General features: G+C 50.9%; 11 protein-coding genes across 11 annotated transcripts; 6 read left to right on the forward strand and 5 right to left on the reverse strand.

The window, feature by feature from the left end:
• Positions 1–700: 700 nt before the first annotated feature.
• On the reverse strand, positions 701–2,081 carry N7446_012773 (acyl-CoA thioesterase). Its single transcript, XM_058521515.1, has 2 exons — positions 1,710–2,081; positions 701–1,626 (listed from the first exon to the last, which is right to left on the reverse strand). The coding sequence occupies exons 1-2, from the start codon at positions 1,839–1,841 to the stop codon at positions 724–726; spliced, it is 1,035 nt and encodes a 344-aa protein (XP_058364992.1). The 5' UTR covers positions 1,842–2,081; the 3' UTR covers positions 701–723.
• Positions 2,082–2,694: 613 nt separating this feature from the next.
• Positions 2,695–4,080, forward strand: N7446_012774 (SDR family oxidoreductase; the record flags this gene model as incomplete). The annotated part of the gene is made up of 4 exons (XM_058521516.1): positions 2,695–2,986; positions 3,035–3,162; positions 3,210–3,386; positions 3,433–4,080. The coding sequence occupies 4 exons, from the start codon at positions 2,695–2,697 to the stop codon at positions 4,078–4,080; spliced, it is 1,245 nt and encodes a 414-aa protein (XP_058364993.1).
• A 455-nt stretch (positions 4,081–4,535) lies between these two features.
• On the forward strand, positions 4,536–6,308 carry N7446_012775 (uncharacterized protein; the record flags this gene model as incomplete). Its single annotated transcript, XM_058521517.1, has 1 exon — positions 4,536–6,308. The coding sequence occupies one exon, from the start codon at positions 4,536–4,538 to the stop codon at positions 6,306–6,308; it is 1,773 nt and encodes a 590-aa protein (XP_058364994.1).
• Positions 6,309–6,412: 104 nt separating this feature from the next.
• Positions 6,413–7,108, reverse strand: N7446_012776 (GNAT family N-acetyltransferase; the record flags this gene model as incomplete). Its single annotated transcript, XM_058521518.1, has 1 exon — positions 6,413–7,108. One exon carries the CDS (start codon positions 7,106–7,108, stop codon positions 6,413–6,415), a length of 696 nt encoding a protein of 231 aa, XP_058364995.1.
• Positions 7,109–7,666: 558 nt separating this feature from the next.
• On the forward strand, positions 7,667–10,216 carry N7446_012777 (OPT family oligopeptide transporter). Its single transcript, XM_058521519.1, has 2 exons — positions 7,667–8,520; positions 8,570–10,216. The coding sequence occupies exons 1-2, from the start codon at positions 7,699–7,701 to the stop codon at positions 10,091–10,093; spliced, it is 2,346 nt and encodes a 781-aa protein (XP_058364996.1). The 5' UTR covers positions 7,667–7,698; the 3' UTR covers positions 10,094–10,216.
• Positions 10,217–10,350: 134 nt separating this feature from the next.
• On the forward strand, positions 10,351–11,095 carry N7446_012778 (uncharacterized protein; the record flags this gene model as incomplete). Its single annotated transcript, XM_058521520.1, is given in 3 exon segments — positions 10,351–10,491; positions 10,701–11,041; positions 11,053–11,095. 3 exon segments carry the CDS (start codon positions 10,351–10,353, stop codon positions 11,093–11,095), a joined length of 525 nt encoding a protein of 174 aa, XP_058364997.1.
• Positions 11,096–12,063: 968 nt separating this feature from the next.
• On the reverse strand, positions 12,064–14,180 carry N7446_012779 (SH3 domain protein; the record flags this gene model as incomplete). Its single annotated transcript, XM_058521521.1, has 3 exons — positions 12,064–12,738; positions 12,803–12,933; positions 12,983–14,180. 3 exons carry the CDS (start codon positions 14,178–14,180, stop codon positions 12,064–12,066), a joined length of 2,004 nt encoding a protein of 667 aa, XP_058364998.1.
• A 979-nt stretch (positions 14,181–15,159) lies between these two features.
• Positions 15,160–16,530, reverse strand: N7446_012780 (putative cell division protein kinase (Ctk1); the record flags this gene model as incomplete). Its single annotated transcript, XM_058521522.1, has 5 exons — positions 15,160–15,186; positions 15,237–15,392; positions 15,440–16,270; positions 16,325–16,427; positions 16,475–16,530. 5 exons carry the CDS (start codon positions 16,528–16,530, stop codon positions 15,160–15,162), a joined length of 1,173 nt encoding a protein of 390 aa, XP_058364999.1.
• Positions 16,531–16,808: 278 nt separating this feature from the next.
• On the forward strand, positions 16,809–20,226 carry N7446_012781 (uncharacterized protein). Its single transcript, XM_058521523.1, has 5 exons — positions 16,809–16,980; positions 17,062–17,154; positions 17,242–17,327; positions 17,398–18,119; positions 18,184–20,226. Exons 1-5 carry the CDS (start codon positions 16,945–16,947, stop codon positions 19,908–19,910), a joined length of 2,664 nt encoding a protein of 887 aa, XP_058365000.1. The 5' UTR covers positions 16,809–16,944; the 3' UTR covers positions 19,911–20,226.
• Position 20,227: 1 nt separating this feature from the next.
• Positions 20,228–22,989, reverse strand: N7446_012782 (coiled-coil domain-containing protein MAD1). Its single transcript, XM_058521524.1, has 4 exons — positions 22,924–22,989; positions 22,735–22,873; positions 22,520–22,671; positions 20,228–22,461 (listed from the first exon to the last, which is right to left on the reverse strand). The coding sequence occupies exons 2-4, from the start codon at positions 22,871–22,873 to the stop codon at positions 20,539–20,541; spliced, it is 2,214 nt and encodes a 737-aa protein (XP_058365001.1). The 5' UTR covers positions 22,924–22,989; the 3' UTR covers positions 20,228–20,538.
• Positions 22,990–23,210: 221 nt separating this feature from the next.
• On the forward strand, positions 23,211–24,049 carry N7446_012783 (uncharacterized protein; the record flags this gene model as incomplete). Its single annotated transcript, XM_058521525.1, has 2 exons — positions 23,211–23,520; positions 23,679–24,049. 2 exons carry the CDS (start codon positions 23,211–23,213, stop codon positions 24,047–24,049), a joined length of 681 nt encoding a protein of 226 aa, XP_058365002.1.
• Between the last annotated feature and the right edge of the window lie 231 nt (positions 24,050–24,280).

Raw genomic sequence — 24,280 nt, forward strand, 5'->3', positions numbered from 1 at the left:
GCAGGTGGGCACAGGGCGAGGAATGATGGGTTTGAGATTCGACAAATCAGAGGGAAGAAAAGGGCAAGGGTGGAAATGGTCCAGAGAAGTGTACTTTAGCCCGACTTGTATGTCCTGTGTCGGATAAAAGGACTGTTGGGTTCTCAAGGACCTGGTCAAACCAAATGCACATAGAAAGCAAAGATCTTACCGAGGTGCTCATGCAGTTGACGTGGATCAAAAAGAAACTCGATTATCAGGAGAGCTCCATCCAGTCACATCACGTGCTGTCATGTGACCAGTACCTTTTCCGTGAATATCCTCTGCCTAGGTGAGGTGGGTTGTTTGGTTGCGCAATTGGTAAGTTATTCTGCTTTGTCTATACATATAAATCATTTGAATAAGCTACATCCACAGTAGGAAATACATGTAGAGAGAAAGTCATGACACGGCTCACGCAATCTCGGATACGGCGGCCCGACGAACAACCCCTTGATCAGATCAGCTTCAGGGTCCAAGCACTATACCTGGGCATGTTTACAACTTGACAATTGACTACAATTATATATGTTAAGTTACGTTACTACCGAGTATAAACAGAAAATGGAACACGAAACTGTTACAAATCCCAACATTCCAGGCCGAGATCGCTCTGCAGATCTGTGGATGCGCATCTAATCTTAGCGGCGTTTGGACCATTTCATCATTTATGTTTATAGATGTGGATGTCTAGCTAACTTCACTCTATTGCTTCCACTCGTCGAACAACTTGTCATCCAACGTAGTATACCCATCCACAACCTTTAATCCCCGCTGCCTTTCCTGGTCGATGCGCTCCCACGTCCATTCCTCCGAGCTCCACAGGTCGGTATTCTCTTTCTGCTGCTTCTCGAGGCTTTCCTGGCCGGGGATCTGGTCCTCGCTAAGCTTCAGTACTTCCCGAACTAGCGACCCATCCACCCCCGTTGCAGTGATACCTTCAGTACTACCAGGGGTATCAACGCCGGAAGCTTCGGCGGAAGAGTCAGCTGGGGTGGCCTTGGCTTCGATCCCCGCTGGCGGAGCGGGGAGGAACCCACTTGCGCGCAAAATCCGTTCTGGGGCAACAGTGAGTCGGCCTTTCTTGACCACATACTTGCTGACGGCCACAGCAAGCATGGTCTTTTCGCCGCCACCGCGGGCAGGTCGCATGAAGCAGGTCAAGATATACATCCACTTTTTATCCCAGGAGATCACCTTGGAGTGCATCTCATACAGTTCAAATGGTTTGATTTCACGCTTGAAGGTGCAGTAGACCGATCCGAGTACGATAGAGATCGCCTTGCGCGTCGGGGCACGCTTGCCCTCTTTCTTGCCTGCAGCCAAGAACTCCTCATCGAGTTCCTTGCTCACAATGCCCACACCCGGACTGTAAAGTCGACTCACAAGTGCGGTACGAGAAATATCCAAGTCTGCAAAGTAAGTGCTGTTGGACTTGTGCAGATTGTAATCAGTCTCCAACAGCGGCGTGCGGGATGTGACCATGCGAGGCACAAAAACAGGATGTGTCGGTTTGCCTTGCGCATCCACAACTGCTCTTCCCCTGGGGAAAAACGGATCGCTGGGTCTGAAACGCAAGTTGCCCACGAAGTGATACAGCACGCGGAACTGATCCTGTCAGTTGTGTAATAGTGGAGATCTGCCGATAGAACAAGGCAATTCCAATACTCGTTTCTAGGGCCAGAACTTACATGCCAGACAAACGGGAGGCTCTTCAAATTGATCACAGCAAGGATCAAAGCAAGGGTTTTCCACGAGGCGAGCGACATGGCCGCGCCTATGATTTCGCGCATATTGTCCATGTGAAAGGATAGAATTGTCATTGAAATATTCTCGTGGCCAGGAACAACAGCTCAGAAGTGGGCAAGGAAATAACAAATGAGAGCCCCTTGCAGGAGATGGGCAATAACCAGGATATACTCGGATCTATACGTCACTCAGGAGAATCAGATCAAAGGAACTCAGGCACAAGAACACGAACACACTCGGAAAAGAGAAATCAAAAAAGTTGAAAGCAATGAAATGAATGACCCCACGATAACAAAAGCTGACCGCGCTTGCCGATCACAGATCGTGATATCTTCAGCTCTCTCCTTTTCATGACCGAGGCTCCGATGGCACACGTGATTCTGCTTAGTCACTGCCCTTCGGCCTAGCCCCCAGGCAGATAAAGGCTTCGGGACGCTTTCAAAAGCAAGTATGGAATACCGGTTTTGATAAGGTTATAGTGCTATCAATAACTGCTGGGCCATTTTTATGAAGAAAATACAGATATTGGAAGGATAACATGTCCGATGTGGATGAATTCATGGAGGTATATATCTGATTTGTCTAACATTCTGTCTGCAAATCTCTTTTCTGAAATTTTCAAACAAAACATAGATTAGGAGCAATATTGGACCCATTATGCCCGTGCTAGATACAGGTACTTTTATTTAGGGATCTAACATGTACAGAGAGCGTCCATATGGCTAAATCACAAATCGATCACGGTTCTAGCCCGAGAAAGATACGTGCACTAACATCTCATTGGACAGGGTTCATGAATATTCATGACTCGCAATGACTCATGGTGATCTCGAGGACAAGGCAGATACTCCGAACGTGAACTATTAAAGATTCTAACCTTTAAGTAACAACCGCCCAAGGAAATCTCAAAATTATCGACCATTGACAATGGACTCAAACCATGCCATCATCTTCGGCGCATCCGGCATAATTGGCTGGGCTCTGGTTAACCAACTCCTGGGTCCCTACCCCGATGCTGGCACGTTCTCCAAGGTCACTGCTATCACCAACCGCCCCCTCAGCCTCTCCGAGGCTTGTTGGCCTGAGTCAAACTTGCAACGACAAGACCTGCAGCTTGTCTCAGGCATTGACCTTCGTCGAGGTGATGGGACTACACTGGCAGATACTTTAAAAGGCACTGTGAAAGATGTCGAAAGTGTCACCCATATCTACTACCTGGGTATGTCCCCATTGGAATATCACGAAGTGCAAAACTCATCACCAGAAGTTTTCACTGCAGTCGGCGACATTACAGAAGAAGTCGCAACAAATCGGAAAATGTTTAAGAATGTCATCGACGCCCACAGTTTGATCAGCCCCAAGCTGAAATTTGTGACATTCCCGGGTGGGACACGGGTAAGTATCCAAGCTATTCATATAGCCATCGCATGCTAATGAAACAGGGATACGGTACTTATTCCCCTGGAGGCACGTTCGCTCCTCCCTTACACGAGGAAATGGTGAACGATCTTCCAGTAGATTACGCAAAGACTGTCGTATATACAGAGTACCGCAAGCTTCTTGATGCTGCGAGCAAGGGCAAGAACTGGACTTGGTGCGAAGTCTGTCTAGATGCAATTGTGAGTCTTCTACAACTGCTTTCGGGCTTAATTAACATGTATCAAGATTGGATTCACGCCGAACGGCTCTCAGTACAGTTTATCACTACATTGGGCCCAGTATCTGTCTCTGTGGGCCTATAACCATGGAATCGGACCCTATACACCTGGAACCAAAAAAGCCGTCGAGGTACCTTTCCCTGGCAGTGCTGCCGGCGCCAACTCGTTGTTCTCTCCAGTATCTAGCAAGACGATGGCACGGTTTATGATCTATGCCTCGCTGCACCCAGAAACCTGTGGCGACGGCCAGCTATTCAACATTGCCGACAACGAGACGCCGTGCAAGTATGGTGAGATCTGGCCCCATCTGGCAAAATGGTTTGGCCTGGTGGGCGTGGGACCCACTGATAGCCCACAATCTCTTGACAACACGTTGAAGGTTGGCGAGGTCCCTGTAACCACGCCTTCTGCTATGCCCGGGGAGTACATTGCCAAACACAAGGACAAGTTTGCCGAATGTGGACGTCCGAATGCTGTCGGTGGAGGCGTTGGCGTGGGTAACCGGCAGCTTGACAGCGTGGGTTACTGGTTGACTTTTGATCGTCAATTAAGCCTGAAGAAGCTGAGGGGGACAGGGTTTGAGGGGGATATTGATAATGTTCAGGGCTGGCTCGAAAGTTTCGAGATGTTCAGAAAAGCCGGATTGATACTCTGAGTCGGAGTACTCCTTTCGCTTTAATATACATGCAAAGAGGAGCTGCTATACTCCATCAGTTTATGTATATTCTACCATTCCATTCCATGATATGTGCTGTACATGAGGAGCTCGGTCAATCCCTAAGCTATGCTGAATCTTTGGAACAGATCCCTCAAAATTGGGACTTGAATACTTACCTATCTAGAAAAGTGCTTTGCTATTCTGCGGATACTAACCCATACCCCAAGTGAGAGCCTAACAAGGAAGAGCGGGAATGGTTGATGCGTATGTCAAAATTGTTGTAGTGGGACTTGTGTTTGCTCCCACTTAAGATCTGAGGCAACAACTTCAATACACCCGTGGACTCTCAGCATCTTTTGTTTATCTCACCTTCTTTCCTCCAATTCCCACCTTCTTCTCTCATCATCCTCGACACGCCCAAACCCCACGATCCCTCGTCACGACTCTTCATCATGTCTGGGATTCCTCTCGGACAGTTTCTCTTTGCCCGCCTTCGCCAGGTTGGTCTTAACGCAGTGCAGGCTGTCCCTTCACAGCACAATTTTGAGATTCTGAACCAGGCGATTTCTGCCGGGCTTGGATGGACCCAGCATTCCAGCGACCTCAATGCTGGCTTTGCTGCAGATGGCTATGGAAAAATCCGGGGAATTGCTGCTCTGATTACTTCGTTTGAATCTCTTGAGAAAAAGGTGTCTGTCAAAGATGCGATTAGCGGGTCCTATGAAGGGATGGTACCTGTCGTCGTTATTGTTGGAACTCCGACGCGCATGGAACAATTCCAGGCTATCAAATTCCATCATCCTTTTTACGATTCACAGCCAGATGTCCTTCAACGGTTTGCCAACTGGTTCACAAAGATTACTGTCACACAAGAAATCCTTCTCGACCCCAACGAAGCCACTGATCAGATTGACAACGCAATCAGAGAATGTATCCTTCAATCCCGACCCGTTTACATCGAACTACCCGAGGACATGGTGGACATGACTATATTCACAGCTGCACTCGATGATCCATTGGATCTCAACCTCCCGCCCAATGATGTTGAACTCGAACAAACGGCGTTGGTAGAAATCATGAGCAGAATCAGAATGGCAGAGCGACCTGTGATCCTGATAGATGCTGGTGCCTCAACTTGTGGTGCGCGTGAAATCAATCGTCTGGCAAAGAGGACTGGATTCCCAACCGCAACAACCTCAGTTAGTAGAGGTCTTGTGGATGAGACTTTGCAGAACTTTCATGGACCCATGTGCTCCAAGTATGACAAGCTCGGTGCATATGTTGATTCTTCCGACCTTATTTTCCACATTGGGCCCATCAAGACCATGTTTTGGTCTCTGCCTTTTGTTCCGGAGTTCAAGCGGGACACAACAATCACTTTCAACTGGAATTGCATTGTAATGGGACACAAGCTATGGGAAGTTTCCAGCAGGCTCATATTTCAGAAGATCCTAAGGTCTCTGAGCCAAGAAAGACTCCAAGGCCTTGCAACTTATCCGGACTTGCCAAATGTCCAGGAGAGTATCGACATGCTTCCCGTTCAAAAGAAGGCTACACCTCTCCGGCACGACGTCTATGCTTCCCTTTGGCGACGAATTTCATCCTTTTTCCGCCCCGGGGACCTTATCCTTACGGAAACCTTCACAGCAGGCGAGGGAGCACGCTCGTTTGTCCTGCCCCGGAATGCAATCGTAATCAACTCGGGATTTCACAGATCCCCCGAGTACATGCTTGCTACCACCTCAGGCGTGGCCATCGCGCAACGAGAGCTTGATGAATCCAAACACCCGTTTGGACAAGGACGAACGATTCTTTTCGAAGGAATCGAGGGTTTCCGGCAGGCTCATGGGGCCTTTGATACGGTGTACAGGGAGAAACTGAATATGGTTGTGTTCCTGATCAACGAAAAGCAAGAATCGGTGGAGAAATTCATGCACGAAATGGAGATGAAACACAACTACGGCGCCCCTTGGAGATATTCGGAATCTCTTTCTTTCTTCGGATCACCAAGCGAGACATCCTACCCCGTTTCCGTCAGCACCGTCAGCACCTGGGGCGAACTTGATGATATTCTCGATGACAAGAGAGTTCAATCAGGGGCTGGACTTCAGCTTGTGGAGTTGAAGGTCCAACCTCAGGTTCTCGAAGTACCTGGTCTTTTCAGTGGAAAGTATGGCGAATGTCCGAGTCTTTTGACCGAGAAGTACGGGTCTATGAAGGATTGAGTTCCCCGCAGATAGAGAAACGACCACCGAATCATGTTAGATTAGAGGAAAAGATACTTCAGAACAATAACAATCTGTCACATGGTCCGTCTAGGGTGTTTTCTCTAATTTATCGACAGCTCACGTATCATAGCCCACATAGTAAATTCTTCCAGTGCATGCCACACCCCAATGGCACATTTACGACTACCCAAGATAGAGAACCCTTGCTTGAGCCAATAGGCACCAGTATCCTCTTTAGCAACACGAATCATTATGCGCACCGGAGATGACAGATGTCTGTCTTCAACCCGGTGTCGTCGCAAAACCTCCTCTTCACAGGCCCTGACAAGATGGCCCGCAATCCCTCTGCCACGGTATCGAGGGTCTGGAGGAAGAGCCACAACAGCTACCTCATAGTCACCTAGGCAGGCATGTTTCTCGAGAACATGATCCATATCCTCATTGACTTCGTCCGCAAGCTCCGCTACGACGGAATCGACGTCGTTTCCATCTTCATTGCAGGGCTCCCAAAGACCATCATCTGTCCAAATCTTCAAACTTGCCGTCCCAATCACTTCGGGTTTATGATCCGGACCGCTGTCAACCAGAGCCACCGCGGTGAATCCATCCGGTCCGATTTCTTTGGATAACTGCGAGTCGCTGGATAGTCGGATCTTGTCTTCGGGAAACTGGATTTTGCTGGTGTGACTGACGCGATAGCTTGCATTGACCATACTAGTGAGGTCGGGGAGCCATGGTTGGGAGAGAAGCTCGGCTGATGTATAGAGTTTGATATGGAAGACTGGCTCTGGTTGCATCCTCCAGTCGGATACTTTGACGCGGGGGAATCTCGGTAAACTGGTAAATAGAAAGGAAGAGAAAGAAAATTGTCCAAAGGGCTCACAGGTGCGATATCAAGCTGTTATCAGCATTCTCCTATGTGGGGATTACCAGAGTTCAGTCACCTGATACGAGACAGTGAGCCACGGAAATTGCGCTTTGCCCTCCGATATCGTTGCATTTCGGTTCGGAAATTAAGCGTGGTCCGTGGGGAAGGGCCGATATGGCTGCTACATCTGGATGCTTATGAGGCTGCATTCAACTCAGGTGCTCTATATTCATACTTTTAACAACTCCCCATCGTGATATCGATCATGGGGGGAGACATAAATCCCTAGATCATTATTAATATTAGCAAACTTCAGCGACCCTGTATTGAACGAATTGTGAAACTGGCACTCAATATCACGCGTTCATTAGAGAGGGCGATGTAGAGCTGGGGAAATGTGATTTGTAAGGTGACGTCGGGTGATCGATGTTATCGAGTATTAATCAGCAAACCTCTCTTATCTCTCGGTCCCTTCCCAGATGAACTTCTCGACTCAACTATGACTGATCGGTCGGTCTCATGAATTATCAGACCATCAGTATGGATGGTGATGCCTCTGAAGAGCATCACCGGGTGACCCGGCCATCGATATCGGACCCGCCACTTACAGATCCCGTCGAACCCGCACATGGCCGAGCTCCCACCTCCGCCCAGAGCTTCACTCCACGCTCACTCCTCGTCGGTCTCATCATCGGGGCCCTGATCACATTCTCGAATACCTACTTTGGCTTGCAGACAGGATGGATCAGCACAATGGCTATGCCTTCGGCCTTGATTGGTTTCTCAGTCTTCAAGGTTCTCTCCAAGCACCTGTCATTCCCGTTCACGCCGGTTGAGAATGTTCTGATTCAGACGGTGGCAGGTGCAGTCGGAACAATGCCACTTGGATGTGGCTTTGTTGGGGTTATACCCGCCCTGGAGTTCCTGCTTAAGCCGGGCGCAGATGGATCGGAAGGCGATAGCGGGGAAGGCGAGGGTGGCCCTCTGAACCTCAGCTTCTGGAAGTTGGTGATCTGGAGTCTTGGAGTTTGCCTCTTTGGTGTCGTATTTGCGGTACCGCTGCGGAAAGAGGTGATTGTCCGAGAGAAATTGCGATTCCCAAGTGGCACTGCCTCTGCCTTGATGCTCAAGGTCTTGCATGGCTCTGGGAGCAAGGAAAAGATTATAGCACCAGAAGATCCTCGTGAGGATGACCTGGACACGATTGCGCCGCCTCCTTATACGCAAGAAGAAACACGTCTTCTGAAAGATGGAGATGCTGAAGATCAAGCTGCCAACCAACAAGATTGGCGGTCGAAGATGCGCCTCTTGATCGGCGCCTTTGTAGTTTCTGGAGTCTATGTAAGAACCCCCAGATTCCTCAATGTAAGTGTCACACTAATGATTGTAGACATTATTCTCTTACTTTGTTCCTCTGGTTCGTGATATTCCCTTGTTCGGCCTGAGCATGGCCCACAACTGGCTGTGGACCCTCAACCCATCACCAGCCTACATTGGCCAAGGCATCATTATGGGCCCATCGACTTGCATGCATATGCTCTTCGGTGCCGTGTTAGGATGGGGTATTTTATCACCGCTCGCCAAAGCTCGTGGTTGGGCACCCGGTCCGGTAGACAGCTGGGATGATGGAAGCAAAGCGTGGATTGTCTGGATATCACTGGCAATTATGCTTGCTGATTCACTTGTTAGTCTGGGATGGCTTCTTCTCAAGCCCATCGTGGCTCGTTCCCCCGGATGGATCGCCTGGTTCCAATCCACTCGTGTGGGACAATGGATCGCACTTCGGCTGCAGTCCCATCAGCACTCATATATCAACTACTCTGCATTGGAGTCTGAGAATCACCCAATCACCCATGAACAGGACGATAACCAGGTGCATGGAGCCCAGGGCGAGGAGGAAGAGGAAGATGCGCCACCATCCCAACTCATTTCCACTCGCACGGTGGTGATTCTCCTTCCATTGACTCTTCTGCTGAATGTTGTGTGCATGCATATTGTATTTGGAGACATTATTTCTCCTCTTCTTTCGACCCTTGCTACCCTTTTGGCGGTGCTTCTGTCCATCATGGGCGTTCGAGCTCTGGGCGAGACCGATCTCAACCCAGTCTCGGGTATCAGCAAGCTCACACAACTCCTCTTCTCACTCGCCACTCCCTCCTCTCATTTCTCTCGACGTACTGCACTAGTAACCAACCTACTGGCAGGCGCAGTATCTGAATCCGGAGCTTTGCAGGCCGGTGACATGATGCAAGACTTGAAAACTGGTCACCTGCTCGGCGCAAGCCCAAAGGCCCAATTCTATGGGCAGATGATTGGCAGTCTTGTTGGCGCTGTTCTATCTACCGCTGTATATAAACTATACGTGAACGTCTACGAGGTTCCTGGCGAGATGTTCCAGACACCTACTGCGTATGTCTGGATCTTCACTGCTCGCCTGGTGACTGGCCAAGGTCTCCCAGAAATGGCTTGGCAGATGTCCTTTGTTTTCGGCATCATCTGGGTATTTATCACTGCCCTAAGGATTGCAACTGCGTCTCCTACCTTCTCTCGCAATGGGAATCCTCCGCCCTGGAGATCGTGGATCCCTGGTGGTATTGCCGTTGCTGTTGGTATCTTCAACGTACCATCCTTTACTTTGGCTAGAGCCATTGGCGGTATTGTCGCGTGGTGGTGGTCGCGGAAGCATTCGGAGACAGCGAACCAGCCTGTCGCTGGTGAAAACACTAATGGCTCAGGTCCCTCCACAGAGTCTGAAACCAGTGAACGTGAGCCATCATCAGCCGAACGGGCATCCGAAAAAGCAGATGCTGCCTCCTCGGCAGTCGTTGTTTTGGCGTCTGGTCTTATTCTGGGCGAAGGTATCATGAGTATCGTGAACCTTCTTCTTGCAAGTGGACGAGTTCCGCATCTGTGATATAAGGGAGTGTTTCGGGATACAATATATAGCCAAATGTATTCATACATTGGTATGATAATAGATTTAATGAGTTTCGGGTCTCACATACAAAGTAGAACCTCGATTCTATGTATCTTGTTCGGTCATTTTGATACAAGTTCCAAACACATGGCAAAGCCCTAAGTAGAATAAAAGCATAGCGCCGGTTTTTATTGTCTGCTTTCTCGCAGGCTTCTTTAGTTAAAATCAGCAATGTCACTGCTACCTTAGATGATATGTGGAGCAAAGAGACAAGAGGAAGGGGGGTCAGCATTTACTCTATAGCAGTTAATAGTGGCTTAGCCCTAGGTTCTATAATCGGAGCAGCACTTATAATACAGCCAAATCTTTGGTGGCGCTGGACTGCATATATCCACGTAATCTAGGTCGGTTTCGTGTTTATCTTAACCTGCTTATGGTTACTAGGTGGGTATTTTACTCTCTCCGTTTGTCTAAGTATCTAGGCTAGAAGTAATATAACCGAAGACCCAAAGCAGTAAATAGACAAACAGTCCCAGAAGCACGACTTCCACCTATAGGAGTTAGAGCGCTTTTTCTTACAACTGGGTTATTCTAGTTTGCCTAGACTGCTAATCCGCCTTGTCACAAGATTCTGCCATACACTACTTCTGTTTTTGTTAAATGTGGAGTCAATATTATCTTCCTGCAGTACGTGAAATTCTTGATTGACTTATACAAGACGCACGCTGCTAGTGCGACGGCGCCTACGACTTTTCTTCGGAGTTTGATGGCTGCTAGCCTCCCGTTGGCAGCCAGACCAATGATTCGAGCTTTAGGTGTTAGGCCTATTGTCTCGACTATTGCTGCTGTAGCAACTGCTTTACAGCCTGTGCCCTTCTTGTTCCTGAGATATGGCACCAGCATCATAATATATCGACGGTTGCGCCTGATGATTTATGATTCACTGTTTTCTATAGAGTCTTTAATTTGGATTTTATTGATAGCGTGCCTGTCGTCTAGAATATACCTGGACGCAATCAGTTGTTGAGGCAAGCCAACACTCTACTTTCTCTGTTATTTTACAACAATATAATTCAAGTTTGATTTCCAAAAACAAAATGTCTACTATTTCCGAGAAATACCTTACGACCTTTTGTAAACGAAAGCGCTTCTTCGCCATGGCGTACTTAGATAACGAGGAGAAAGGTTGTTATTCGCGGCACAAAGACATGTAATTAGAATGTAGTGCTCGATTGATGTGAAATACGTGTGCTAAACGCGAGGACGGATTACGCGAATGAAGCAGAAAGTGAGTATACAGCAGCAGGTGCTTACTAGACATCGCCAAAAGGATAAAATCGTCTTTCGGGAAAAGCTACGCCTAGATTCATAATACAAGGAGCGAACCATTTGGAGCCATAGTTGCAAATAATCTAAACTCTACATTGATATGAACATACGCAAGAATGGCTGTGTTAATACAGGCCAAATGATCCGGTTTTTCCAGCTTATTTGAACATGCCACGCAGAGTCTCAATCCGGGTCAATATCAGTTCAGTGAAAAAAAGGCGGAAGAAGTTGCAAGCATCTTCCAGTCGTCGAAGAAAAAGAGGGGCAAAAAAGGGGGCAAAAAAGGATAAGTATGAAGAAGGTAATCGGCCTTTGGGTAACAATACATAGGTGCCATTAGGAATACGGACGGCACTTAGGCCACGGACCGGGAGGGTGAATAGGTAAGAACAAGTCAAATAAATGGGGAATAGGGACAGAGGAAGCAGGAAAATGATTCCAACGGGCAGTACACAGTACATGTTCAAGTTAAGGGGTTGTTCGTCATGGATGCGGGTAGATGGATATCAAGTCAAAAATCGAAATCAACAGTCGTAGTAGGCAAACTCATTTCCGTCCAGCGGGACACTGACAGGTCAGTGGATATGCCTCTGTTCTGGACAAGACACAGGCTCTGTCCAGATGAGAAATTCGTTCAATTAAGCGTCCTGGGCGGGTACGGGCTTGCGCGAGACCTGCGAGCCCGTGGGCGAGGTCGGTGCGGAACTCGGAATAGCTGGAAGCTCGCCAGTGGGGGCGGGAACGGGAGCGGCTAGTGGACTGGAGACCGGCGGGGCAGCGGCGGCAATGTTGGGAGGGGCCATGTTGCCGGCACTGTTGCTGCGTTGCCGTTGGTTGATGGGCATCTGGGGGCGCTGCATTCCGGGATGGCCATATGGACCAGGGCTCATTGAGCGGGGACTAGGTCGGCCGGGACCGGGAGACATGGAGCGAGGACCGGGCATACCACCAGGTCCGGGAGACATAGAACGGGGAACAGGCATTCCTCCTGGGCCGGGGCTCATCGCACGTGGACTAGGTCGGCCGGGACCGGGAGACATAGAACGGGGAACAGCTGGGAACTGAACAGGCGACATTTGAGTGCCCGGGTAAGAGCCAGGAGGACCAGCGAAGCCAGGGCCAGAGGGAGATCTCGGGCGTGCATCCTGGGGATAGAATCGGCCAGGAGGCGCCATGGGGCGGCCATCAGGGCCCATGATGGGTGGGCCACGCGAGCCAGGAGGTGGGCGAGGGCGAGGCATCACAGGGCGGGCCGAGAGGCAAGACCGAGGGGCCACACCTTGCTGAGAGCGATCAAGGCGGATACAGAGAGCCTGAGAAGACAAGTTAGTAATTTGATCTTCCAAATCATACTTTCTCCAGGAGACAAGGACTTACCCATCCATCGTCGTATTCGTGAAGCAGCCGCACCAGGGAACCAGAACGAAGACCAAGCTCGTCCTCCATGGACGGGTTGAAATCGAGTTGCACACGGTGAACATTGTTGGGACCTCCTGCCGCGGCGCCTGCTAGTTCAACTGTAGGCCCGGCAGCAGCGGCAGAGAAAGCAACATTGACAGGGCTCGTCGAGGATTGAGGGGGAGACAGTGGGGGAATGAGCGCGTGAACCTGCAGTCCCGGGACGAGCGGTCTCCTCCTTGGACTCATGAGAGGTGGCAGCAGCACCTGCAACGGCGCCGGCCGCAACAGTGCCGACGGCTGCAGCTGCCATAGTCGATCCAGAGGGTCCATTGCTGGACTCGGAAACGGAGGGTGCATGTGCAGACACAGGGGTATCAGCAGTACCGAAAGGATTCACGGGGTCATTAAACGGATTGGGGCTGCTGCCAGCCGACTTGGGAGGAGTAGGGGGCGGCGAGTCACCAGTGAGGTTACGAGAAGCAATGGCTGCTGAGCCGGCTGCAGCACCAGCAGCACCTGCGGTAGCCGGGTAGATACCACCGCCGCCACTGAGGTCGGGGGCGAATTGAGTAACAGGGCGAACATTGAGTACCGGAGGAGTCGAGGGAGTCTGAGGCTTAGGAGGAGGTGGTGGCAGAGAAGCTGCGAGGCCTCCTTCGGGCAGGCCTTCACCTCCAAATGCCTTCTCGTTCTCCTGTTGATAACCATCTTGGCTTCTCTTCTTCTTGCGAACGATGAAGAAGATCAGGGCGGCAATCACACCCACACCAAGGATCACACCAATGGCCACGCCGGCCTTGGCACCCCCGGACATGCCAGCAGAAGTGGTGGAACTACCAATGGCAGTGGAAGAGGCCGAGGCGGCCGAATCAGTGGCCGATCCAGTGGAAGTTGCGGCGAGAAGATCGTTGACATCCTGGCTAGTCTCCGCGGTAGGGGATGCCGAAGTTACAAAGGAGGTTGCAGTACTCTGGGACTCGGTGGTTGATGCTTGCTTGGCCGTTTTTTCAGTCGTTTCAGCTTTGGTAGTTTCCGTGCTCTGCGCTGAAGTTTGAGTCGTGTGAGCCTCGGTCTCCTTGGTGGTAGTCGCTTCCTCCTTAGATGTGGTGGTAGCCTCATCAGTCGCCTTAGTCTCAGTAGTCTTCGCCGTCGCAGTCGCTCCAACAGCAGGGCCCACACCCACGTTCTTGTGTGTCGCAGTCTCGGCTTCGGTCGTTCCCGGGTCGCCGGTTCGATAGCCTCCCACAGGTCCGTCGAAATCGGCGTCCATAGTCTGGTAGACGATCACAACATTTCCTCGCTCTTCCAGATCCTCCACCTTGCGCTCATGGTTGTGGTGCGCATGCCCGTGCATCTTGTAATGCTCCCAGGTATCAAGATATCAAGGAGCGGTAGTCGGGTGTAGAAGACACAGGGCGAGTATTGCTCCTAAAGAGGGGGTAATTCCAGGATTCCAACGCGAGGTCCAAGAATCTCTGGTCGATTCCACGCTGTGGAATGTGGATAGAAAGAATGGACGAGATCGAGCACCGCCGATGTCAGAGAAAAAGGAAAAAGAAGGGACGACGACTTCCAGGTCGTACAGGAAAGAGAGGATGGAAGAAGAGAAGAGGAAGTTAAGAAGAACCCGATGGTCCAGCCGGGGTACCACGAGGAACCGAGATGAGGGACCCTGTATGAGATGAACCACACTAGCTGGAAATGGTAAATGACAATGAAGATCATATGAAATAATTGGTCTGTTGTGTATGGTACCTGGTTCGATGATGTATTGATACGAGATTCGGGGCCAACCGTGGGACCCTGTATTGACTCTAACCTAATCTTAGTCACTTCACTACACTTCCAAGGTTCACTACGGTGTAGTTATAGAAGACAATTCATAGAAGACAATTTATAGAAAGATGGAATGTGAGACGTTCATTTTCCATATCTGTTAATACTTAATAAAGGAATAGCTCGCTACCATCTGTAGGGCACAGACTTCTCGATGGCTGTTTCACCCTAGCCCCGTCCGCCACATCTTATTGATCGAAGACCTGGACCCGTAATTTCCGACGTTGCCGTTCATTTCAATCCACTGCGTGCATTGGCCAGCAATATGCATGGAAAAGCCTCATTGCACATTTCTCCATGCACAGGGGTAAACATGTAAACATGTAAACAATGGAAATTAACTCAATGAAATTAATTGCCCCAGGACTAATTTCAATTTTCGTTTTTGTAACCCCGTTCCACGCTTGTGTTTTCCCCATTTGCTAGTGCTGTGCCCGAGGCATAACCATAACGGTCCGGAGTACTGTGGCTGACACGTTCATAAATAGTGGCGGTGCTTACGCAAAATACGGATGCTGAAGGGCCTGGACCAAAGATCAGAGATTATCCCGAGACATACGCGGGCGTTACTTACCGCTGCCGCAGAGAGTCTGTCTCGACTCTCGTAGCATAATAACCGCCGAACCAAATCACGGCCATTCGAGGATGCACCGGGCAAGATGTCCTCCCAAGATTGCGCAGGGAAGGAGTGGAATTCCACTTTGCCCCAGTCGGGCAGGACATTAACTTCCTACATTCACGTTATTGACGGTCCTGTACAAGTAGCGGTCCACATACCGGCCAGAGTTGCTCATCTGGAGTACCCAGCATTTTGAAGATAGAGAAAATCAGCGACAGGTCACTGCCAACAGGTCCGGAATCAAATAGTTGACGATGGCCCACGGAAATGGCCTCTGCTACCAAGCACCCAGCTGCCCAGAGGTCAACAGCGGCACCATACTCTTTGTATCCGAAGAGGATCTCTGGAGGCCGGTAGCAGGTGGTGCCCACATCGGTAATCTTTTGCGTGGGTGGCTCAGACCCCGGGTCACCTTCCTTCCACGAGACACCGAAGTCTGCCAAGTACGCTGGGCCATTGGGTGAGTCCATGAGAATGTTGGAAGGCTTTATATCCCGGTGTATGATCCCAATGTCATGCAGATGGACGAGGGCACGGAACAGATCCTTCAGAATTGATCGTGTCTGGGAGGCAGTCACCATATCCCGTCGGAGCAAATGTTCAAAGTCATAGCGCATGAAGGGGAAGACTAAGATAAATCTCCCGCCGTCAAGATTAAAGGTCTCGGTCAAAGGAATGATATGAGAATTGCAAGCTTCTCGCAGCAACCGTGCCTCGCGGTGAGCATCATGGGGCGCTGTCATCATATGGGGGATAGTGACTTTGACTGCTTGGACTGTTCCATCTGCAGCTTTTGACTTGTATATGGTGGAATGAAGGCCATCGAAATGGTGTAAGCAGGAGGCATACTGGCCGATCTGCTCCCCAGTGGTCTCTGACGGCTCTAGTTCTTCAGACTCAGCCTGGACTTCGTGTGAGCCAATGGCTGGTGCTAACTCTGCCTGTTCAGCTGCGTCAATGGCCTGCTGGCACATCAAGTCATATTCTTCCTGGTCATAATGGTATCAGTCAAGGCCTTGTTTACAGGGAGAGCGCCCACTCACCTTCGAGGTGGCATTATTCCAGGATTCATTCTCATGCTTCCTGGCCTGTGATTGTGCCTCTGCAAATGCATCTGATGACGATGTTTGCTGATAGGCCGTGGTACTATCAACATATCAGTTTGAGTGCGTATAGATGGGATCAGAACCTACAGAGATTGGATGGCCCGTAGCCGATCCGTGAAACCCAACTGGGTTCGCCAGGCCATGAATGCAACTAAGAAAGTCAATTGACCATGCCTTGCAGCGGACGCTATAGTTCGTTCATGGTCCGTACACAACTACCTAGGTAAACAACGTGAAGATGGCGCGGGATTGGACTGATGATGTCATGTGACCCAGTAAGGGACGCTTGTTTTATTGTGACCAAGGAAACCATAAATACAGGATTGTGGTTGGACGGGCACCTGCCAAGTTAGTAATACACATACAACTCCGTCATTCCATCCCCATTGCCGTCCTCGGCCTCGAATGACACGCTACCTCACTCTGGCATTCGCTATCCCGCATTCATTCCCCGGACTTCATTGGGCTTGTTCTCGAGGCGAGAACTTGCAATTTTTCTTGGATCTTCTTCTCTATAGTATGCGCTGCATGCGCGCCTGATACCCCCGACCTAAATCATGGACCTCTCACGGCAAGAGTACCCGATGCTACTGGTAAGATTGACCCATGTGAGCTTGGTGGGGGATTGCCACAGCTTTGGTATGCTGACCATTGGCGATATTTCTCTCATCTAGGCCACCCTGCATCCCGGCCAAGCTACGACTGTTCTGAGCGATCGCATCCGAGTGATCAACAAGATCAATGCGGACATCGCGGATTACCTACAGGTATGACGACCTACATCCCGATTGGATCAAATTCCTTGGGTATGACCTGCGGTCGGAGAGCGCATGATGTTGACAAATTGGGGTTAGGAACGACGTCGTGTTGAAGAAACATACGCCCAAGGCCTGCGGAAGCTGGCGCATCGACCGCAGCTAGACAATGGAGCTGCTCTCGGGTAAATTGGACCTCCTCAAAGCGATTGATGCTGATCGGTGTCCAACAAAGCATGCTGACCTATGAACAAGCATCTTCCAGATCCCCTGGCAACGCATCATCAATGCCACCGAAGCGCTCGCCGTGTCTCACGAGACTCTCGCCAACAAAATCGAGGAGGATGTTGAGCGACCGCTGAGAGAATTCAGCGCTAAGAACCGCGACATGCAGTCGATGCCCAGTATTCAGAGCAATTTGGCGGGGTTGGCCAAGAATGTGGAGAATGCGCAGAAGAAGGTGGACAAGGCCAGGGCTAAGGGCGCCAAGGGCGCAGACAAGCTATCCAGCGAAATTGCAAACGCCGAGGAAGTCAACCAGCAGTGGGAATCGCGGGCTCCTTTCGTTTTCGAGCAACTCCAGTCTGCCGACGAGACCCGGCTCAACCATCTTCGGGACGTTCTGACGCAATTGGAGACCCATGAGGTGGACCAGGTCGAACGCGGTCGCCAGGCTGCCGAGAGTTGTCTAAACGTTCTTCTGAACGTCGAGACTGCAGATGAGATCAAGACCTTTGCCGCTAAGATGGCGGGAACTCGGGTCCCTGTCTCGCCAGCCATGTCCCGGAGACAGACAGAACGGACGGAGACGCCCTCTGCGCCTGAGCCGGGACCTGAACGAGCAGCGACTGCGCCGATGGAAGCTCCGATAGCCACACCCCCAACAGGCGCACCTCTTTCGCCCCCTCCGCGCATCCAGGATGATGCCGCGAGCCAGCGATCAGAGGAGAGGCAGGCTGTTGCTCAGACACCCCCAGGTAAGTTGCCAGATTTAGACTATCCTACTTTGACCATGGACTCAAGTACTCATGTCTAAAACAGCCCCAGTGCCAGAGGCACAACCGCGACACACTCCACTAGGAGGGCTGCGACGACTTGGTACGGTAATGAACAGGCGAAAGAGTGTTGTTGGACCGTCTGCTGGATCATTCGAGCGGAAGGCAGACAAGAAGCGCAGTCCTTTCTCTCCTTTCAAGAGAGGCGACTCCGCCCGTGATCTCCAAATACCTGAATCTCCTCCTTCAACAGCCACTGACCGTCCAGGGACATCTTTGACTGAAGATGCATCCCTGCGGAACTCCAGTGTGGACCACAGTGGATTGGATACTGCTGCACCTGGTGTAGTGGCACTCTCAGAGTCCACCACCAATGGAGCTTCTGCCGAACCTCACATAGAATCCACCAACAACCATGTCAACCAGCCACAAGTTGATTCCGAGGGATATACTGAACGCCCTTCCACGATTGATGAGATTACGCGTGCCCACAACGAAGCAGCAGGTATTGAGGATTCTGGTTTGAACTTGACGATCAGAGACCAGCCTATCTTTGAGGACGAGAGCCAAGCACAGCAGGCTATGAGTGAAATGGCGAACACCCTCCGTCTGCAAGCTCAACAGACCGGAGGAATCAGACGAAATGCGGGCACTATTCGCGGGCGCCGTGATGTTCGCAACACTGTGTTTGTTCCTTCGCCAGGTAGCGAGTTGCCCCCAGCCCTGGGGGCGCCACAATCCCAAGCACCAACCTCGCCAATCAGACACGTAGCATCCCCCAGCATTGCACCCAGCGTTACGGATGATCACACTGTTTCAGATTCCACCTCTGTTCGTTCCGGGCACACTATGCACGGCCCGGGAGCCTCCGTTCATCCTGACCTCTACGAGGCAGGTTTGAATGCCTCGATCATTGAAACCGTCAACGCGTGGTTCTCAGAGGGCAATGTCACCAAGTCCTTCGTGGTTGGCGAGCTTGCTCTCGCAAACAACCCCACACCAGGTGGTGTGGCAGAGAATGCGCGCATTCGTCTGGATAATTTCCAAGTGCTGGAGAAGGTAGCAGCAAACCCCAACTTCGTCCACGAGGCAGCCAAAGAGGCCGGTGACGACAAGAGGGGCGAATACGACATCCAACTAGGAAGCATCTCCCGCCCCATGCCAACAGTGGCATTCAAATACCAACTGCACCTGGACAATCCCTCCGCCTATTGCCCCGTCATCTTCAAGCCAGCCTGGAACCTGGAAGAATTCCAAGCCAGTGCCATCATCTTCTATTCACTCAACCCATCCTTCGTCTCACCCTCAGTCGAGTCAATTTCCCTGAAGAACCTAGTCCTAACCGTCAAACTGGACACGGCCGCCGAAGACGAAACCACCAAGCAGCCACGCGAGTCAGTCGCGCACGCCACAAGTGCAGCTATGTACCCCAACACCGGCGCTGTCTTCCGCCGCAAGACCTCAACCGTCACGTGGAGAATCCCCGAGCTAGAAGTCAAGGCTCCCGGTACACCCGGCGCAGATGGCAAGTTCCTTGTCCGTTTCTCGACGTCTACCAGCTGGCCTCGTAAGGGCACAGTCGAAGCCAAGTTCGAGCTGCGCACTACCGAGCCTGCCTCGAGACTGGGTATCAGCCGCGCCGCCTCAGACGTGGAGCCAAAGGAATCTGATCCTTTCGCTGATGAGGGCCGCGAATCATTATCTCCCTCGGTTTCATGGCAGGATGTCCCGACTGCACGCAAGTTAGTCGGCGGTAAATACGTCTCATCCTAGTTGGATTTAGCACAGTGCGGGATCGAAACGCTGCTCCTGTTCGTATATAATCTCCATCTAGGAGTGAGCGTGTACTGTGTGCTTCCTTTTTCTGGCATTCTAGCTATTGTTTGTGTTTAGTCGGGCATAAGCTCGAGGGCTAAAAGCACAGGATGTTATTATTTTCTCCCTGTTTTTTTTTCGTTCTCTGTCGTTGTCATTCCCTGTTCGTGTTTGTGTGCCCAGTCGTCTTTGCAAATAGCGATTCACTTCTTATGATCCTTGTTCTGTGTTTTGTTCCTTCTGGATACCGTTGTATGTATGTAGCAAGGCATTTACGTGTGTACTTTCATCAGCCCAATGTCAATCCTTCTGTGGGCTTTTATTATATTTGTGTGGGGGAATTTAATGGGACATTGGTTCATTCTATCCAAGTGAGTTTCGAGTGTAGATGTCTAGGAAACCAGGTCTAGACTTGCGGTATAGGTATGACTGCTGCAAGAATAAGGAAATGATATTGGCGAATAAAGGAAATACAACGTAGCACAGGTCAAGATGTGCTGGGGAATCACAGGAACACAGATAACAGGGAAGATCGCGAATGGGAAGTACCACCCATTCTTCGCATGAGCCAAATAGGCAAGACAGATCACATTCTAGCAGCGCGAGTAGTCTTATCATAAAAGTCCAAGGTCATTGCCGCGAGGAAACAAGGAATATCCTTCCGTTCCTCGACCCAAAATTTGATGAGCGGCTTAATTTCCATAGCGAAGAGACTATTGGGTCCGCCAGAGATCTTCATAGTACCGTTCTCACCATCAAATACAATGGAGTTCTCTTCCCCATTGCCCATACTACCAGGACCAGAGTCCGAAGCGGCATCGCTGTCACCGTGGCGGTATGCAGAGGAGAGATGGAACATGGAAGTGACACGCACTCGACCATTAGGAAGGAAATCAAGCTTGAAGCCAAGAAGGGAGGCAACAGCTTCGCGGAACTCGGAGGACTTGGCAGTCCAGATTTCCTTGAGGCGGCGCATGCGCTTTTCCTTGTCTGCAACGGTACGTTCCATGTCTTGCATTTCCAGCTTGATACTCTCGACAGCGCTGACTGGGACGACCTTGGCTCCTGTGCGGTCACCGCGCAGCTGTGCTAGAAGGTCTCGGTTCTCTGCCTGGAGAGTTGTGAGGGTCGTCATTTTGATTTGCTCGACCTGAGATGTCGGGTTATCGCGCAACTCAAGCACACGTGTGCGGGACTTGGACTTCAGATGCTTGATCTGGGACTTGGCGGCGTCGAGCTCGCGACGAGCCAGAGTGGAAGCCTGTTCCGATTTGGCGATATGTTCCTGGAGTTTGCGATTCTTGCGAGTGAGCACGGCGATACGCTCGGTTTCAGCCTCGGAATCGGCTGGAGATAGGGGTCGCTTGACACCGCGTGCTTGCGAGTCGTCTTCCTTTAGTGCCTCGCGTTTGGAAAGCTCTTCGTGCGTCTGCTGGATTTCAACACGATACTCGTCGAGTAGTTTTTCGAGTTGAGCGATGTGTTCTGACTTCTTTTGATCGAATTGGGGTTGATCTCCGTTCATGGTCTCTTCGTCCGTGTCGAAGGTCTTCAATTGAGCGCGCAGGTATTCAACTTCTTTAACAGCAAGCACACGCTGGCGCTCGAGACGAGATCGAACGCGAGCCTCTGCAGCGCCAGGACCCGCAATAGCAGTGGCGGCTGCAATACGGGCCTTCTCGAGTTCCTGTTGCAGGTCGGATTTCTCTTTTTCCAGAGACCTGATGGTCTCATCCTTTTTGAGTAGTTTGGCTTCCACTACTTCGACACGATCGGTGAGGCTTGCGTTCTCAATTCGTCCCCGGGCCAATGCTCTAACAATGGCTTCTGGCGAGTCAAGCTCTGCAGGCCGATCATCCTCTTGCAACAGGCTCGCCCAAGTCTGTCGCTCGTCTTCAAGAATCTGCTTTTGAATTTGGGCTGTGTTGAGCTCGGCCTCCACCCCGTCCATCAGCTGGAGTTTGATCTCCAGTGACCTCTTTTGTTCTTCGATGACACCGACGGTCTTTGAAATTTCCCGTAGTTTCCGCAATTCCGAACTTTGGTCTCGATGTGTTAACTCCAGCTCCCGGATATGGCTGACCTGTTGAGAAAGTTCTCTCTTGAGCACAGTCAGGGCATCGGCGTCGCTCCCTTCAGATTTGAGTCGAATGTTCGCGGCCTCGAGATCGGCAATGTCAGCTTCACGCTGGGTGAGCTTTTCCTGTGCCGATCGTTGTATGCTCCGGGCATTTTCGAGGTCATTCTGGAGTTCTTCGACCGTTCTTTGCAAAGAGGCGCGCACGGTCTCCAGCTCGTTGATCTGATATTTAAACTGCCGTTCTTGGTCGGAAAGCTGCGATTGGGTGTCCCCGAACTCCTCCTGCAATTTCTGGTTCTCGTCCTGAAGGCTTCTGATCCTTCGCTCAAATCCGGCTTTCGCATCTAAGGACCGGTCTTGTGTTTCTTTGAGTTCTTTCGCGAGCGCATCACTCTTGTGAGTTGCGCGATTGCTCGAGGATTCCGCTGCCTATGGCGAGAGATCGTCAGTTTGATTCAAACGTAGAAAACACCTCATCGCAGCTCACCTGGGCCTTTCGAAAGTCCGCATCTGCTTTCACCTGTAGGTCTCGGATCTCTTTCTCATGGCGAAGCCCCTCTAGTTCGCGTTCTTGTTTGAAATTTTCCAATTCATATCTGAGAGTGCTTAGCTGCACACGTAGCTCATCCTTCTCGGTATCTGAATCAAGCAGTCAGTTCCCGTTGCAGTGTCTCGCATCGTCCGAGTATGGTATTTTCTCACCATGTGTGGACTGATTAAGTTGAGCTTGCGACTCTTGGAAGCGAATAGACTGTCGCATGCTCATTCGTGCGTTGAAAGGGGTAGGCGAGCCAAATCCCGCAATGAGCTGGGAGGCCTGTCGGTTGTTCGGGCTGCTCATCTGTTCAGGGTCAGTTGATGTTCAAAGAGCGGTGGCTCACTGGAACCCACGACGAAAATAAAGCTACTGTGAGCCTCACAGAGTCTCCTGTCTAATCTGACATGAGCGAAGCAACACCATTGCTATCAATGGAAGATCGCGTCCAAGGTTGAGGCGGCTTGTTTGATCTTAGTCAGCAGCCAAGCTTCCCCGAAACGGCCTAGCGTGATTTTAAAAATTATTTCGATTTCGGCGTCGAATTCTCAGTCCACCACTTCACCTGCGAATCCACTCCTCCCACCTCGATCCCCCGTCTGTTTCTACTCAATTCTTTTCGCTTCACTCCACAACCGTCACTATGGGCAAGGACAAGGTCGAGAAGAAGGACCGCGCTGAGAAGAAGGAGAAACGTGCGGAGAAGGACGGTGTGCACAAGGCTAAGAAGGAGAAGAAGGAAAAGAAGGACAAGACTGCTCTCGTCGATGCAGTAGAGAAGGAGCTCTCCTCCCAGATGGAGGGTGTCGAGCAGACTGGTGCCGTCGCTGGCAAGGGTGAGATTGAGGTCGATGCCATGGCCGTCGACCGCCCCGTTGGCGCCGTTGTGCCCTTCGCCAACCCTCTAGTTGAGGACAAGCAGGCCAAGAAGGTCCTGAAGAGTGTCAAGAAGGGTATGTGGACTATTCCTCAGCTTTTTCTGAAAATTTTTGTGATTGTTGCGCCTGGTCGATTTTTATCGGATCTTCGGATTATCATCCAGGCCTACAGATTTCATTGTTGCGCAATATATTTTCTATCACCAGGGCATTTGTGCTGACTTAATATCTAGCCGCCGTCAACAAATCTCTCAAGCGTGGTGTCAAGGAGGTCGTCAAGGCTCTCCGCAAGTCCCCCATCCCCGCTGCCAACGCTTCGATCACCGTCCCCAGCGGTGTTGTCGTTCTCGCTGCCGACATCTCCCCCATGGATGTCATCTCCCACATTCCCGTTCTCTGCGAGGACCACGGGATCCCCTACGTCTTCGTCACCTCCCGCGCCGAGCTCGGTGCCTCTGCCGCTACCAAGCGCCCCACCAGTGTGGTCATGGTTACCCCCAAGGCTTCCGGCAAGAGCAAGAAGGAAGACGATGAGGAGTTCACCAAGGTATTCGAGGAGCTCGCTGGCTTGACCCAGAAGGAGTGCAAGAAGGTCCAGGTCTAAAAATGTGCTTGACTCGTTCCTTTTTCCCTTTCGTTATTTGCTCTATCCCACACTTTGCTGGTAGTGGGTTCTCTGGTTGTACAGGTTTCTGATACTGTCTGGTAAGACAGTGCATGTCTTTTGGGGTCCGGCCTATGGGTATCTTTCTGTATTTGCTCTTTGTACTGCAACTCGGCGTTATTTCAATGGTGTATGAAAAAGGCAAGAATTTCAATAAGATATCACCAACCT

Source organism: Penicillium canescens (genome assembly GCF_028828765.1).
Source record: "Penicillium canescens strain IBT 15451 chromosome Unknown utg000011l_segment0_segment0, whole genome shotgun sequence".
Taxonomy (NCBI): Eukaryota; Fungi; Ascomycota; class Eurotiomycetes; order Eurotiales; family Aspergillaceae; genus Penicillium; species Penicillium canescens.